The 18,104-nt window shown below is 26.0% G+C and overlaps 3 protein-coding genes across 6 annotated transcripts; 1 reads left to right on the top strand and 2 right to left on the bottom strand.

The window, feature by feature from the left end:
* Positions 1–3,612: 3,612 nt before the first annotated feature.
* Bm20 (Uncharacterized protein) lies at positions 3,613–5,637 on the bottom strand (the record flags this gene model as incomplete). Of its 4 annotated transcripts, none has more annotated exons than XM_043074794.1 (5): positions 3,659–3,672; positions 3,993–4,047; positions 4,770–4,840; positions 5,035–5,122; positions 5,458–5,637. In XM_043074794.1, the coding sequence occupies 5 exons, from the start codon at positions 5,635–5,637 to the stop codon at positions 3,659–3,661; spliced, it is 408 nt and encodes a 135-aa protein (XP_042930728.1). The 4 variants fall into 4 exon arrangements, with proteins under 4 accessions (XP_042930726.1, XP_042930727.1, XP_042930728.1 ...); XM_043074795.1 differs by having other exon boundaries at positions 4,770–4,846; XM_043074792.1 differs by lacking the exon at positions 3,993–4,047 and having other exon boundaries at positions 3,613–3,672.
* Positions 5,638–9,862: 4,225 nt separating this feature from the next.
* Positions 9,863–10,289, top strand: Bm17994 (Uncharacterized protein; the record flags this gene model as incomplete). Its single annotated transcript, XM_001891582.1, has 2 exons — positions 9,863–9,984; positions 10,142–10,289. 2 exons carry the CDS (start codon positions 9,863–9,865, stop codon positions 10,287–10,289), a joined length of 270 nt encoding a protein of 89 aa, XP_001891617.1.
* A 3,550-nt stretch (positions 10,290–13,839) lies between these two features.
* Bm4882 (Protein-tyrosine phosphatase containing protein) lies at positions 13,840–16,814 on the bottom strand (the record flags this gene model as incomplete). Its single annotated transcript, XM_043074796.1, has 7 exons — positions 13,840–13,980; positions 14,546–14,725; positions 15,027–15,188; positions 15,362–15,538; positions 15,812–15,948; positions 16,278–16,407; positions 16,746–16,814. 7 exons carry the CDS (start codon positions 16,812–16,814, stop codon positions 13,840–13,842), a joined length of 996 nt encoding a protein of 331 aa, XP_042930730.1.
* Between the last annotated feature and the right edge of the window lie 1,290 nt (positions 16,815–18,104).

Here is an 18,104-nt window from a genome sequence, read left to right on the forward strand (position 1 = left end):
CTGCCTAACAATTTGTATAGCTTTATCATTAACAATCTAATAATTTGTATAATCTTAAAAAAATAAGTCAGCATTTTCAATCCTGTGATATCAAATAATTGATTGCATAGGTATGACCTATGAACTACAGCTAACCAAGTAATGTGATAGCTATTTCGAAAAGTGGTAGTTATTTCTTTCGAAAAATTTTTAGAACAATGAAATTTGTAACTGAATTAGACAATAAATGTGAAAATAATGAGAGAGAGAAAAAAAAAAAGCAAAAGAATGAATGAGTGAAAGTTTTAGAAAAAATAAATGAATAAATGACACTTGGCTCAGATGTTATTTGAGGTTTAAAATTTTTGAATTCTCACAGACTGAAACGATTGGTGGACGATAGAAGTAGTGATAGTAGTGGTAAAAATCTTCTTATCACACTCTCTCTCTCTCTTTTTTTCTTTTCATTCATCCACAACAATTCCGCTAATTTTCAAAATATCGGATCATACCAAAACGTTCCAAATTTTCAGGTCAACAAAAAAAAAAAAGAATACGACACATCTGCAAGTCATGTGATTTTTTTTTTTTTTTTTTCACTATAATGAAATATGGTCGAGATTCTTTCCTTTTTTTTTTCTTTTTTTAAGAGAAATAAAAATTCCGAAAATTTTGCTTAATGCTGATTGCGATGAGAGGAGAGAAACGATAATATATAAATATGATACGTAGACGTAGAACTTTTTATATACTTTTATATGAATTTTTTATATACTTTTTATATAAATTAATAAATAAATAAATAAAAATAACAGTAGAAAAAAAATTATAGTGTATATCGGATTGAGAAAGGAAGCTGAGTAAGGTGATATCGATCAAGGGAGGAACCTGAATATGATGATAGGTATAGATGAGATCAAGAAAGGGATCTGGATAATGATGATAGGTATAGACCGGATTGAGAAAAGAAGCTGCTGCAGAAACTTCATATTCTTGCCATTCAACAAATGTAGTATTGAGATAACAGCTAGGCCATGTGTTTTCGTCCGAACACTTTCCAACTAATAGAGCCAAATGGTTGTAACCAATGATAAATGATTCCTTCTTGCTCGTTCAACACTATCCATTTCATAATATACACATACACACATAACAAACATGCACAGACATAAACACACAGACACACACAAACACAAACATAAATACATATTACTCAGAAATTAAATTAACTTCCAAAAATTTCAATTTATTGCCATAAATTATTGTTACATTTTCGTTTGTTCATTAATTAAGAATTATAATTGTTAATTTGATTGATTGATCTTGCGCTTAATTATCTTTGTTTATTTCCTACTTATTTTCTCAAAAAAAAAAAATGTTTTTTTTGGTTACTCATTAAAGTTATTGATTTACTAATTTGTTAGTTATTCAGCATTTTTGTTTATTTTTGTTCTCAAAATCTGCTATTAGCTTTAGTTTGATCATTTTGATGAATTAGGTAGTAAAATTTCTTTTTCACTTAAGATTTCTCATTATAAGAAATCATGATATAATTAATAAAAACTGTCATTTCATTTTATTCATTTCAAAAATTAATTTCACTTTTTATAAGTTAACAAAATTAAGATTGATTCCATTCAGTTACTCAATGAATAATGTCTAGAAAAATTAAAAACGAATTATGATAATTGCATATATATTTATCTATGTATGCATTAAAAAAAAGTGAAAATAAATGATGAGATTAACAAACATGCAAATTTATACAAAGGTGTATAAATAAATAATGAACATTCACATAATGTCTTTTTATTTTTATTTTTTTTTTAATTATTAGAATTTGTAAGAATATTGAGATAGTATAATATGCATGTAAAAAGTTATGATGCAACCCAGTTTTCCTAGAAAATTTTTTAGTAATTTTTGTATTAAATAATATTTGCATAATTTAAACATTCATTACAAAGAGTAACTTTTAAAATACGGAATATAAAACTTCATGGGTATAAGTTATTCATTTGTGATATATGCTAAATTAACTTCAGCATTAATTGATATCATTGATATCCGAAGTGAATTATATAAATTAAATAATAAATATTAAAAAATAATAATAAATTTTAATTAGATAATAAAAAATGTATATATTTTAAAAGTGAATACGAGAAGCATAGCAACGTAGATATTATGTATAAAATGAAGTAATCGTTCGAGAAACCGCGATAGATTCACTGCCGCTTAATTCAATTAATTCGTATTAATGTTAAATTATATTTTACATATATCTTTAAAAAAAAAATCTTTTATATTTCTTTCTAGAATAAACCCGATAGATTTAACAAAATGGCCACATGAAAATAATGGCCAAAATATAACATTTACGCTTACTCTCATTCATCTTATTCATTAGCTACCAGTCGTGTAGATGTTTCCAAACATTCTAGAAACAACTAATCACTTATACAATTTACACAAAACACAACAAAGCTGCTAAAATTCAAAAAAGTAAATTTCTCTTCTGCATTCGTTTTTATGCAACATCAATTATTCAAGTTGATGATGAAGTTTTAAAATTGTTGAAAATTAAGTTAGCAGTTAAACAATGATAATAAGGAAAGTATTTTAAATGAAGTTTCAAAAAAAAAAAAAAAAATTATAACGTAGTGAGAGATGGATAGAGTAGGGAGAGTAATGAAAATTTTGAAATGATAAAAGTTCTACTTTGATAATTTTGCACAACAATAATTACTACTGATAAAGATAACAGTGATAAAGAATGAGTAGTTTTACGATATGTAATGAATTAACTCTTGAAAAAATGAATATTTGAAAGACTATATTTCATCCATCATTCTCACTCCAGTCATTTGTGCCTTTGTTTGCTTTTTTTTTCACATGCTTCGTTATTATCAGCTTTCTCAAAAACTTCCTCAATTTATTTTTAAATTTAACCCAGGCAAATTCAGCAATACTACATTTTTTTCGCTTTTCATAAATTTGATCAACGAATTAAATTTGTTCTTTTGCGAAATTTAAACATTACATTCAAAACGATCAACCAATTATTTCAATGTATATTTACCAAAAAAATCAATTGATGATGTATATTGATCGATTCACTTTGATAATTATTAGCAAATATTGCTTTATCATGTTAATTAAAATTATTCCTGCAAATTGGCTTGAAATTTGAAAAAAAGTTTCTAATATTAAACAAATGAAATTTTTTTAGGATTTTTCTTTTCTTTTAATTACTGTACTTTTCTGAAATCCAATGTTTTTTGAAAAGTGTAAGCAGAATCCATTTTTTGCGCCGTACCAAAAATTCATTGGTCTATGAGAGAACATGATAATGAATGGTACTCTTCTTTCATTTCATCGTTAATGACAATGTATAATTTCAATGAAAAATTCTCTATTAATATTTTCAAATTACTCGAGCTCATATTTTTCACTTAGGTTTCATTTAAAATAGATTTTTTCGAAAACAAATAACATTATTATTTAAAGCTGGGATAAGTCAGACATTTATTTACTGTCATCGTTTGTGATGCAAATTTTAGCATTTATATCAGCTTTAAAATTATTGAATAATACATTATCAAATGAATGTCATCTTATGATTGTATTGTTCTATTCTGAACTTTCCGGTAACGATTCTACATGTTTTATTGTATCGTCAGAAGGTAAAATCTGTAATTGAAGTTAGAAAATAAAATGAAATTAATTTAATTTAGTCTATAGAAATTAGAGAATTTTAGAATAGATGAATCAATTAAAAATAATTTGTAATTTTTTTTTTCTTCTCGTTTCTTTTCTTATTAGTCTACCTAATAGTCTGAAGTATGCATAAAGCAATAAAGTATCGTAGTATCTCATGTAGTTATGTGAATATAATTTGAACTAGTTAATGATATTGGCTTCACAGGAGCGATTTAAGATTTTAAAAATTACAATTTAATATAAACTGTTTTATATTAGCCAAACAAATTAATCAAATAGGGGTAACTCACATATATAATCGCTCATTTCACCTTCGTATTTACTACCCTCGAATAGTTCTATAATCTGTATGAACTCAGTGCTCGTTATGTTATGTAGGAAAAAGCTAAAGGAATTCTAACAGAATGTAAATTTATTAAAAAAGCAAACAAAAAAAAAAGAATGTTTTTTCTTTTTTATTTTCAATGTTTAGACGTAATGGTTTAAGCATCTTAAATATGATAAAATTCCTGATATGTTAAGTGTCATAATTTTATATTTTTTAATAGATGCAGTTGCCGTAAAACGTTATAAATGTTCGTAAATGTTCTAGAGGTGATTTTTAGAGTCTTTTAAAGTTAATGCCCTAAACACTTTAAACGTGATATTTTAGCTATCATAAACGTGATATTACAGTTATATTATACGAATTGTTTACGTTGTGTGTCTTAAGTGTCTAAAACTAATGTCTTAAGTCTTCTTAGCTGTCACAAACATGATATTTTAAATGTGATAAACGTCACATTTTTAAATGTTGTGTTTTAAATAAAATCTTAGAGTTGATTTTTTTTTTGCCTTTTTTTTTGATATTTTAAAATGATATTCTAAGATGATGATATATTAACTGTTATAAACGTGATATTTCAATTTTCTTAACGAGATATTATGAAAAGTTGTGTATCATAAGTATTTTAAATCTGATGTCTTCAATATTTTAAAAAGGTTGATGCATCCATCATATTACTTTATCATATTGCAATTAATCCATAAGTTTAATAAATGTTAATTAATTATTGCTAAAAATTTACTGGTATTGTATGAGAGGCTTGTGTTCGACCACATTTTAATGATGCTGCTATTGGTTTAGGTTCACTTTCTTCTGTAGCTATATAATTCCAATATTTTCTAAGTTGTCAAATTGAATGGAAATTTTTTTAATTTGAATTAGAAATTTTGATTTGTTCTGACTACTTTCATCATCCCAATAATTTTTTTAACCAATATGAAATGAAAACCAAATATTTCATTCCTTTTTCTCCCAACAAAATTTCGATCATTTTAATAAAATTTAACCTTCCGGTAATGATATTTTAAGTGGCTTTAATGGGTTTTTTACATTTGAAGCTGTAATTTGTGAACCTTTGCTTCTTTGCGTTTCATCCTTAAAAAAGAGAAAAAGAATAAAAAAACGCAAGAAATGAGCTAAATGTAAGCTGTTTTTATACTAATTCCGACTCTTTCTGTTTAAAAAAATAAAAATAAAAATGAGTGTCATCTTTTTTCTCGTTGCATTTTTAATCAGAGTCCAAATAATCAATAATAATCTTTAGACTATTAATCTACATAATTTAAAATTTCACGAAAAAAAGCCTAAATAATCTGTAAGTAATAGCTATTAATTATATTTATTTACTTAAATAGTCATTACAAATAGTTAAGCAATTATAACTTCATCAAAAGTTTTGCATATTCCTTCATTCAATTTTTCCAACTAACCAATTCTAAATGTTTTTGTCCTTTAACAAGTGGTACAGCTGGTGTTAATTCAAGCTTTTTACGTGAACACTCGAATAATACCCATATAACGACGCTAAGAATTAGTAAAAATGTTGTAATTAAACATCGCCATAGCGCAAATGTTCTTAGCAAAAGTATAAATATCACACCGCTCACCATGATCATCAAATAAGAAAATGATATGCGACAAATGATCAATTAATTTCATGCTGTATTGAAACAAAACAATTTTACTAACAAAATTGTTTATTTTTAATTAACTTATCATTTCTGTTAATATTCTCTTTAAAAAGAAAAGAATTCTTAGTTTTTTCTTTTTCTTTTTCTTAGAATTTTCTATAATTAATATGTAAATTTTATATTTTTTTTTATAATTTTTTATAATTAATTAACAATGAATAAATCTGAATAAATTAATTTAAAAAAAAATTTTAACAAATGAATAAATGTGTATAAAAAACAAAAATATGAATTAAAAGATTATGCATATTTCTGATTTGACTAACCCTACTTTCCACTCTTTCTTTTCTTTTACATTGTTATTATGTCTGTGAATGAAACTCTACATAAAATAATAAAAAATATTTTAATTTATGACCATTTATTTATTTCATATCATATCTTTTTTCATTTCATATTTTATTAGATAAATTCTTTGCAAAAAAGGATGAAAAACATAAGTAAAAATAATTTATTAAAGAATTATTTAGTAGATATCACTTTTTTTTTTCTTCGTTGTTTTTTGATCTTTATTTGAGCGCATGAAGTAGAATAACTTTTAACTTCCTTTCTATTGAAGTTTGTTTTAAAAGAAAGAAAATGTACAGCAATAAATTATCAGGTGAATAAACCGATGAATATTTCGGCTAGCTTTTTAACTTATTTTTAATTTTTTAAAGGCCATTTGCTTAAAAAGACAGAAAAAAACAGAAAAGTGAAATTTTTTACTTTGCTCATCAGAGCAAAGTAAAAAAAAAAAACTTAGAAATAATTTATAAACTTAGAGATTATTGGTTTTTTTTTTCTTTCTTTTTAAGACGCTTTCAATATTTTCTTAACATTCAACAATGTTAGTGTATAAGTTCGCTCTCAAAAATGATTCATGCTGATATATTGCAACTAATAAATAACAAAAATTTTCGCCAATTTCTCGAAACTTCTTTAAAATTTAAAAAAGTGTTATTCTTTTTTATTTTTTCCAGAGAAAATTTTGTAGATTGTATTTCAGTTATTACTGGTAGTAGATTTTTAGAAAAAAAAAATTGAAATTTAACGTGATTTATCAAAAATTAACCTCTAAAGAATTGATAAATTGGGTTTTATATGTAAATCATATTCAACATTTAATTTCATAACTAACTATTTCATACAGAAATTTCCAAATTGTCATTTATATTTTCAGAGTCAAAATATTAATTGCATATTTTCTTTGAGTAATTGATTTAATTTTTTCAATTTTTACTTACGAAAATAATTCGTAGCGCTATTCAAATTGATACAATGATTGGAAAGAAAGATGACATAATTTTTCAGTGATAACTAATGATTTGATAATGTATAAATCAACTGTAAGTAAATAAAGGATATCGGAAAAGCACCTGTTAATAAGTGATAAATGATTTGATCTGTATCGTGTAAATAGCTTTCTGGACAAATTATACTAATATCAGATAAAGCATCTATTATTCAATGATAACAGATGTTTTTCTCGTTACTGCATCAACCCCCAGTTAACAGTAAATATCTATTTATCCGATATTAATATTATTTGCCTACAGGTCAACAACAAGAAAATTGCTAATAGCAACAACAGTAATGTTAACTACCACTATTATTTCGTTATTCTTGTATTTTCACGTTGATCTTTATGGCTTATACACTATGTTTCTGAGTCCAGTCATCGTTCACTTATGTGACACGCTTCTATTCTTGAAATTTGCATTCCACTGGAATGGTGAGGCCATTACTATGATAGTTTCTTCACCTATATGTTAGTTGATCCTGTGTGTCCCTAATCGAACAATCACTTTAACAACCTTATATCATCCTTTCTTTCTTTTATTTTTTCTCTTCACATTTCTCATTGCCATGCATTTTGTGATTTACTAATTATTTTATAAATTTTATTAATGATTGTATTACAACATAATGCGAAATTTCAATCTCTGCTTGAATTAGTGTTTTTCAATTTAAAATAGGTTTTTAAATTCATTTTTTTTATTAATTTCATTGTTCAAATGACTTAAAATGATGTCTGCTAAGAAGATTTCGATAATTTTCAATATTCAAATTAATCAAATCAGTGTTACATTGGTGGCATCAAAATATAACAACGCATCATTCATTCATTCATTCCATTTTAAATTGATTTGCTTTTCTGAAAAGCAAAATGATGAAAAATAATGTTAATTAGAAAACTTCAAATATTTTAAGTACATAAATAATTATGCGAAGTTCAATTATAATGCTATCAATTCATCAGCATTTCAAACATTAATTATCAAGATACTGCCAAGAGAACATATTTGAAGAAGGTCTAGTTCATACTAAATGTTAAGTAAGTTCAAAATTCATTTTGAACTTCATAATTCAAATCATTAAAATATTAACTAGAAGGGATTAATAAAAGCACGTAGCAAGTTATAAGTAATCGAAAATGCATGCAAAAATAATGGAAATAAAATGGCTAAGTAAGTGCAAAAAAAGCATTCAGCAAGTTATAAGCAAGATAATCGAATCGTACTTATAACTTAGGTTATTACTTTCAAGTCATAAATTTACAAGTAAATTTAATTTGCCATATATATATATATATATATATATATATATATATATATATTGAAATTTATTACTATAAAAGTTTATTTTGTGTTAGAAACAGAATTTGATCTGTGCTAAAAAAAAAGGAAGAAAAAACTCAAAAAAGAAAAGAAACTAATGAAATCATTTACACTTCAAAATAATGCTTGAATATTTGATAATCGTAATTACTAAAACTGTCTGCTAAAAGAATGAAAATCATACCGATTTAAAATGTAATATTAAGCAAAATGGTAAATAAGTCTGAAATATTTTTATAAAGCAAAAGAGATTTAATTTTGCAACCTCGTCAGGTTTATAAAAATCTATTTTTATTAAAATTACTGTCAAAATTGGCTGGAAATGATATCAGCTGAAAAGTTTCAACCATATTAATGCTCAAACAAATAAATAAAATCAAATTTTATACTATAATTATGTTGAATCTTATTACTTCAACAGTTGATAATTGTGCCAGGTCAAAAAAAAAAAAATAAATAAATAATCATAACTATTTTGCTGGAAGATGGAAGATCCTGTAGACTGACAGAATAATGTCAGGGGAAATGTTAAATAAGTTCAAAATATTTTTATAATTCAAGGGAAATTTTGTTTTGCTACCTTATCAGTACTTTATAATTCATATTTTTTACCAAATTCATTGTCAAAACTGATTCTAACCATTAGAAATTTTCAAGCATTAAAAGGCTGAAATTAATCAGTAAAATTCATTTTTGTGTTAAAAATATATAGAAATTCATTAATTTATCGCTTGAATTTGTGTTTTTGAAATTTTATTACATTTGGAATTTATTTTTTTTTTACTATATCGGCTTCCAGAGTAATGCTATAAGGAGATCACTAATAAGGCGTCATTATTTTGTATCATCAATAAATTGGCATTGTTTTCACCAAGCGCCAAAAAGGAAGTATTGTTTGTTTGATCTAAGAACGATGATAAGTGAACTACGTTTCGCCTCTCCACAACTTTTGTAAAAAAAAACTACGGATTCGCTCTCGACAATTTGGGCTACGACTACGTCTCGCTTCTAGACAAATTTGTGATGCCACTACGACTCGTCTCTATCGAATTATTGTATTATTGTTTCTGCTAATAAAGAAAATATTTTATTCCTCTGTTATTCCACAAATTTACATCTCATCCAGCGAATCTTCCCGAAATCAACAACGTCTCCCAAAAAATAATATTTTTAAATCTTCAAAATTTTTACAAGATGAATATTCAGTAAATTTGTTAATTTTGTAGAATAACATCTCCTATGGAAGATAATCAGGATCTCCAGGCTGCTTTTAATTTCCTGAGAAGGGAGTCTGTAATATTTCGCGCACTACAGAGATTTGTGATAGTTGTGATACAATTCAGCTATTTTTATTGCGCTTATCTTTTTCTTTTCATACGTTTTTTTTTTTTTTCTCCTTTTGATAGAATTGATGACGGTTTGAAGAAAAAAACGTTCCAGAATTTTTCACCTTAAATTTAAAATATGACTCTAAATTTCTCTATATCATATTCAATTTGAACGGTCCCTCATGATCCTCTTGGACGAGGTGCAGACAGGGCTGGATGAATTGGAAGGGCGAAATGCCCAGGAAGAAATGGAGGAAGACGCCGCACCTCAGGAGCCAGAATTTGATGAAGAGGCAGAGCACGGAGGAACCAGTTGAGTCAGTCTGCGAATTCGTCCTGTAAGTTTTAATTTTTGTAGCAAATATACAATAAAGCAATAATTAAAGTAAGTAATTTAAGCAACTTCAACTTTTAATTTTTGTAGTAAATGTATAGTAAAGAAATAATTAAGCGATACCTTTTAATTAATTTGCATTAAATTTAAACATGTTTCAGAAAGACGAAGACGGTCCTTGCAATTCAGGAATCTTTGGCTACGGCGACGCCGGATGAGTTTCACTTAGGGATTTCCGGAGTAGCTCCGAAGGAGTTGCAAGTGCCACAGGCAGAACCATACACGATGGTTCCAAGAACAAAGAAATAACAACATCGGTAATTTGTAATTTTAATAACGTTAGAAATGATTATATGCCTATAATTTGTTAAAGAAATATAATTATACTCTGATCTCTTACTGGTAAAATCATATTTCTGGTAAAATTTTATCCTTTATAATATATCAAAACGATTTTCTATATCGATGCTTTAAAAGACAGTTTGTGCAGTGATATTTTGTATTATTTCTATTTTCACTGTTGGTATTTTTGTTAGCCACTTTTTGTTTTGTTTATTTTTGCATGTATTTTTGATTACTTATAACTTACTGCATGCTTCTTGTTAACTTTGTTCATTCTACGTCTTATATGGATTTTTGTATGTTTAGTAATTGCATGCTTTCTGTTATTTTCACTTATATTTTTTTAGTAGATAGTATTTTATGTTGTTTTGCATACCGGATCTTTTTTCATTGCTTTTGTTTTTGCACTCGTTTTTGTTTCTTTTTTTTTTCAGATTTTTTTTTTTTTTTTTTTATTAACTTTGTTCAGCAATTTATATTTTCTGTTAATGCATGCTATTTTATTTAGTTATTTTATACTTTTTTATTTTCGTACGATTTTTTTACATGCTTCACTTTTTATATTGGACAATGTTTCATATTATTTACAGCTTTTTATGTTTACTCATGCTTTTCCATTAATTTCAATTATATTTTTTATCGCATAATATTTTGTATTAGTTGCATTCCGGATCTTTTTTCATTACATTTGTTTCTGCACTTATTTTTGTCACTTTTATTGTTTTTTATTAATTTTGTTCAGCGATTTGGATCTGGATCATACTCGTCTTTCTGAAACATGTTTAAATTTAATGCAAATTAATTAAAAGGTATTGCTCAATTGTTTCTTTACTCTAGTTGTTAGAATCAATTTTAACAATGAATTTGGTAAAAAATATGAATTACAAAATACTGATAAGGTAGCAAAACAAAATTTCCCTTGAATTATAAAAATATTTTGAACTTATTTAACATTTTCCCTGACATTATTCTGTCAGTCTACAGGATCTTCCATCTTCCAGCAAAATAGTTATGATTATTTATTTATTTTTTTTTTTTGACCTGGCACAATTATCAACTGTTGAAGTAATAAGATTCAACATAATTATAGTATAAAATTTGATTTTATTTATTTGTTTGAGCATTAATATGGTTGAAACTTTTCAGCTGATATCATTTCCAGCCAATTTTGACAGTAATTTTAATAAAAATAGATTTTTATAAACCTGACGAGGTTGCAAAATTAAATCTCTTTTGCTTTATAAAAATATTTCAGACTTATTTACCATTTTGCTTAACATTACATTTTAAATCGGTATGATCTTCGTTCTTTTAGCAGACAGTTTTAATAATTACGATTGTTAAATATCCAAGTATTATTTTGAAAAGCTGAGATAGTAATAAAATGATTAATTTCATTCTTTTTAAACCATGAAAATATTAAAATCTGTTTTTTTTTTTTTTTAACTGGAGAGAAATTTATTCGTTAAATTTTGGTTGGTGATGAGATTTTTAAAGCGAAGATGTGAATGGCTATAATAGGACAGACTCTTTGTGCTTTTTTGGCAGACATAACTATCAAAGATAATCAGTTCATAACGAAGAGTGAGATGTTTGAATTTGTGAAATGTTTGTGAAACAGTTCAGCTTTTCAAAGCCAAAATTATTTTAATTACTTAAATACTTAATTACTTAAAAGTTTATTCAATTACATTAAAGCAAGTTAAATTTATTCAGTTTTTGTTGTTTTCCGACTTCGAATTTTCTTTTTTACAATCATGCGAGATCGAATCAGTGTAATATTCGTGAGTTTCACTACTGCACTAATCACATACAGATCCGTTAGAGTTGAAACTTCTGATTCGCTGATTCATTGCTGCAGTGTCATACTATTCTAGGATTCTATTTTGTTGGATCATCGTAGATGGTTTGTTATAAATGATCTGTTGAATTTTCAGCTTGTATTGAAATGCTTTAAGACTGCTATATTCGTATGATCTCATTGATAAGAAATTCTAAACAAAATCTGATATACAATATAAATGTTTAAAGACAAATTGGTTCTAGTTTCATCATTGTGCAGTAATGAAATGAAAGAGTGGGAATATAGAAACGAGAAAATATTTGCGGTAAATTTGGTACAAAAATAATTACACTTTTGGTTTATGAATTTTAAATCATTGTAATTAGTCACTAATTATCTTTATTAATTTAGGTGAGAATCACAGTAATCAGTGCACTTAATTAACAGCGAAAAATCAGTATGATGAAAAAGGCAACACTTCCTAACGCAGTTCGTTCTACTTCTGAAGTATTCATCATTTTGTCCAACAAGAAATTAGTGTTTGCTAATTCCTGACAAGCATTAAAATCCATGTTTTAAATTCTTATCCTAGCAGATATTTTGCTGATTATAACAGCATCATTTTTCCAGCAAAAAATTCGTTAAAATGCCCGAGAAATGACGAAAGGTTGAATGAGCACAGCGGGAAAGGTAAAACTTCAAGTCTTTTTGTTGATCAGTGCTAACTAAAACTATTTTTGGTGTAACATCGAATTGGTGAGCATACTTTGCAGATATAGTGATTTTGACTGGAATTCAGAAAAACTCTGCTGTGACAAAATCACGAAACTTTAGCTATTTCATGTAGCGCTAATTCGGCTTTTGAAAGTGCTTTAAATCTTGTTCACATCTTACTTTATCATATTAAGCTTCAGTGAGCTTATTTATTACAAATTCAACCCCCATGTCATCTAGCAATGCAAGTAGTCACTATTCCTGTTTCTCTAGTGTTTACAACCTTTGGAAATAATGTTCAATGTTCAATCATGTTTTATCACTGCTCAAACAGCATTGTGCCTAAATGAGCCTTGAAATTATAGGCATCACTTTCTATATAGTACTTAAATAAGCCTTAACATCAAGGGCATAATTATGTGTCCAAAAGTTAAACCTATAATTTTCATATGATAGCAATCTGTAAAATAAATATTTTTGGTGTATTGTTAAAAACGGTTATCAATGATTGAAAACAATTAAATTAATTAGATATCTATTCTTTAATTTATAAAACTTGCAAAATTTTACTTTATTTATGAAGTAATCTAAATAGTATGGCAATATTTAAGCATTAAAAATTTGTTTACTTTTACTTTTTCATCAGTATAAAATTACAAAATTTGCATTAATTATTTCAATCATTGTTTACTTCGATATGCTTAGGATTTGATATTAGCTGAAATGAAATGTAAAATTTGACTTCTATAACATAGCAAATTAAGTAAATTGAGCAGATATAGTTTTAATTAAAATATATTCTGTTTTATATTTATGAAACTTTACGTCATGCACTTTTGTACATGACGTAAAGTTTGTTTACATAATCTGTTTATTTTTTTGAAGTTTTTTTCAGCATATTTTGGATTTCATTTTTTTTTCAGAAGCTAAAATTTATTGGGGAGAACTTGGTAAAAATATTCAATAATTTATGCATAAATTTCAGGATAAAAAAAATTTGAGTACTTGAAATGAATGATTTCAAAAATTCTTTTTTGCATTAGCTTCATCAAATATGAATTGTTCATAATCTTTTATAAATTTGCGCACTTCATCCACTTTTTTAACGCGTCCAGCTACTGTAAAACAATGCAGCAATGCACGATGCACGTAAAGATATTGCTGCAAGCAGGACAACTTATTCACGAGTGTAAATTTGGTAGTTTTCATTTGTAAAGTTAAGTTGTTAACAAAAATTAATATTGAAAATTAATTGGATTTAGCTTTTCTACATTAATTCATTTCTTTTTTTGGTAAAACAAATGAGATTATTTTTAACTCGGTTTATTATTAATATTAAAATTATTGACATATGGAATGTATTGTTAAATTACTCAATAAAAACAATAATTGTATTGTTTTTCTATTAAATTGATCAACAAATAATAACAAATAAATAATTTAAGAGAAAAACAATATTCCTGTTGGTCATTATTGTTATAACAAAACGCGCAAAAAAAAAAAAAACTTTGACAAAAAATTTAAAAAAAAAAGAAAAGTTTTCATAGAAAAGTGAAATTAATTCTATTTAAGTTGCTACATCGATGAACTAAAAATGTAAAAAAGAGGTTTATATAAAAGAAATTTATTGAAATTATTTAATATACTTAATGTATTTATATTAATTACCGCACGTTGTTAATCATTTTTAAATGCTATATAAATGAATAATGAATAATATACATACAATATTATTCTGAATTAATTTAGCACGTTGCTTTCGTAATTCAGCAAGCATAAAATTCATACTACTGCAAGTTTGCTTGTATGATAATTTCTCGAGAACTAATTCAATTAGTACCAAACAACCGGTACGTCCAATACCAGCAGAACAATGTAGTACTATTGGTGACGATGACATTCGTACCTGTTAATTAACAATTACATATACTATTTATGATAATGATTTTTCTAACTATTAATCGATAATAAATACAAGAAAATGAATTTTTAAAATAAATATGTAATAATTTTTTTTTTAAATTGTTGGCTTTTGAATTAAAAATTTTTAACATTTAATTTCAGGAAAAAATGTTCACTACTATATTTGACTAATTCTTCCATAACTTTGTTATTCACTTTTTAATAGTTTCTTTATTAGAAATATTTTAATTTTGAAAAAAAAAAAAAAAAAAAAAGAATAGAAATAGACAATACGAAGGAATTACCATTTCAAGAAGATGTAATGGACAGGAATAGCTATTAGGTATATCATGATCAGGCCAATCAGTCCAATGAAAATGTGTCACAATCATTGTTTTCATATCTGGTGACTGAATCATTAGCGAACGTTCCCAAACTTCACATTCAAAATCTATGCGACGTTCGCACTGAAATTTTTCAGATAAAAAATATTAAGTGGTTGAAATAAAAAAAGGGAATGTCATTTAATGATAATTACAAGTCAAACCACTGTATGATAAAAAGATTAAATTAAACTATTTCATCAGTTAATTATTAATTAGGATTTTATTTAGACCAATTGAAGTTTTATTAAACTTACTGTTAAACATTTCACCATGATACCGTTATAATTATCAACTTTATCAATCTCAGATGGAAAGTATGGTATCGATTTGATATGACCTTTTTCAATATAATTTGTCAACATAATAATGTATTTTACTTTCTCTTGAATTATCATGAACCAAAAATCATAAATCGTGCTATCTAATGGTGCCTAAAATTAGAACTTCCAGTTTTGCAATTCAGCTCAATTTAATTAAAAAAACTACTTAAATCTTCAAATCAACAAAGATTTCATTCACTCTATGATATTTTCATTGACAATGTATTCATAAATTTCACTCTAAAATTCTAGAATTTAAAATTTATTTATGCCAAATTTATAACATTAAATTTAAATTTGAATTTAATTTTCTTTGTATCAATATTTTAATTATGCTCTAAGAAAAATAGATAAAAAAGCAATAAGAGCTATTGATGGAATAACCTGGGTACAGATGAAACGTCGTTCTGAAAAAGGTGTACCGACGTAGTTTGCGTGAATATAATCGTTACCAGATGGATGTTTGTTAAGTTTAACACGTGAATTGTCCAGGCAAACTACATTCCGATAACGATTCCGACCTTAAAAACATTTCTATACTTTGAAAACTTGAAAAACTATTCCTTATTTTTCGGAAAGAAATTGAAAATTTCGGTCTTTTGAATTATAGTTACAATTCAAATTTCTTCAAATTAATTAGGGCCTAAAAAAATTAATTATAAAAGTCAAGCAAACATGATCATTTCAATTATTTTATCATTACAATCAATATTACGATGATAATGATAGCAGGATGACAGAAGTATTCTTACCGGAAGTTTGATGATAGTAAAAGGAGACAGAATTTTGTGATGAAAACAGGGTAGTAGAAGTATTCTTACCGGAATTTTGGTGATGGTAGCTTTCTTACCGGAATTTTGGTTAGCCATGAAAATACTATAATCGTTTGGTGATGGCTTCGTTGAGAAATATAATGCTATGAATTCATCAGTTAAACCTTTTATACCTTTGTTAAGCATAACATCAATCCATTCATCCACCTCAAATATTTTTTTTTTTTTCTTTTATTATTTGACTTTGAAAAAGGAAAAGTAGCTTAAATGTAAAGAATTATACAATCATCATTTCAATGATGTTTTTATTAATTAATTACTTAATTAAGCTGCTATAGCTTTAATCCAAATGAGTTTTAGTCTAAACTTATCTTTTTTTCACGTTGCTCTTCATGTTTCAACTCTAGAAAATTAACTATATATTTTTAACTATATCCTTGACCTTAATAGCTTTATTAATTAATTAACTAATTACTGATTGCATTATTGAAATTATTAAATGCATAATTTTATTCGTCAAATCTCATAAAAAATAATTAACTAACCAAATCACCAATGCTAGATTCCTCAGTTAATGAGATAGAGTCCTTCTCACCTTCCTCTTCACTGTTCATTCTCGAATTCTTGATTAATTCATTAGTAATTCTTGACTTTGGAATTCTAGAAAAAAGAATGAATGTACAACTATGCAAAAATGCATTGTCCAAGAACAAATCATGCATAGATATGTAATTTATTTTGCAGTATGCTTCAAAAATTCCAGTAATCATTTTAAATCAGTCATTTATATGTTTAAAATTATTTCATACTAATCCTTATTAACTCGTTTTTTCGTTTTTTTTTCTCTTTTATTTGACAAACTTTTAAAACTTTTTATATGATTATCAAATCGAATTACTTTATTTGTTGTCTAGAATTATTTTCATAAAAGTATATGTAGTCTAAGACTTTTCATATTCACTTAAACTTTATGCTTATCAATTTAAGCATACAAAATATCTGAACGATAGACTGATCGCTGCCATAATTTATCAATGTCTTTCGATTTAATAGTTTTTGACAGTGTAACATTGGAATTTGTCTCTGTTTCCGATTTATGCATCATCATTTCCCGCTGCCTAGCATTCTTTAATAATTTCAGTATAATTGTTTTTAAGTATGATTTTTAAGTATGAGATATTATTAAACTATTATATGTTTACTTGTCATTCAGCACATATATTACCATCATAAATTATTTGTCTTACTTCAAGAACACAAACATTTAAATGAATTTAATTAATTAATGCATCTTGTATATCGAAAAATCCTTTCGTAATTATAACAATACTACTTCGTTTGTTTTGATATTCTTTGCAAACAGGTAAAATGAGAAAATACCTTTTTGCGCTTCCCATAGCACATTAAGGAACCAATTAATTCCCACCGTAAAAAAAGTAACTATTGCATTTCAACGATCATTTTGACTTTTTGTAGGAGTAATGTGTTAAAACTAGTCAGTCCTCACAAATATGCAAATTTCACCACCATTATATGTTCACTACTAGGCTCAAAATGTTAATCATGATATTTTCCCTTATTTATATTAGTGTGGGTGAGTTAATCACTATGAGTAATTAATTTAATATCAGATTCTACCTGAGCTAGTATTTTTTACATAACGTTAATATCAATGCCAACATTTAAAAAACACTATATTAAACATCCAATTCCTTCCAAGTTGAAATGTCAAACACCTTTTAATAAGCCTAAAATATATGTAGTCCCTTTCTATTAAAAACTCTCAATATCAAAATGTAAAAAAGAGTAAAATTCATACTCTTTATTAAAATTTGTGCAAAAATTACAGACACGTTTTGAGAGCAAATAAAATTAAAGGACACAAGCAGTTAGAAAAAAAGCGG

Source organism: Brugia malayi (genome assembly GCF_000002995.4).
Source record: "Brugia malayi strain FR3 genome assembly, contig: Bm_v4_ChrX_scaffold_001, whole genome shotgun sequence".
Lineage (NCBI taxonomy): Eukaryota > Metazoa > Nematoda > Chromadorea > Rhabditida > Onchocercidae > Brugia > Brugia malayi.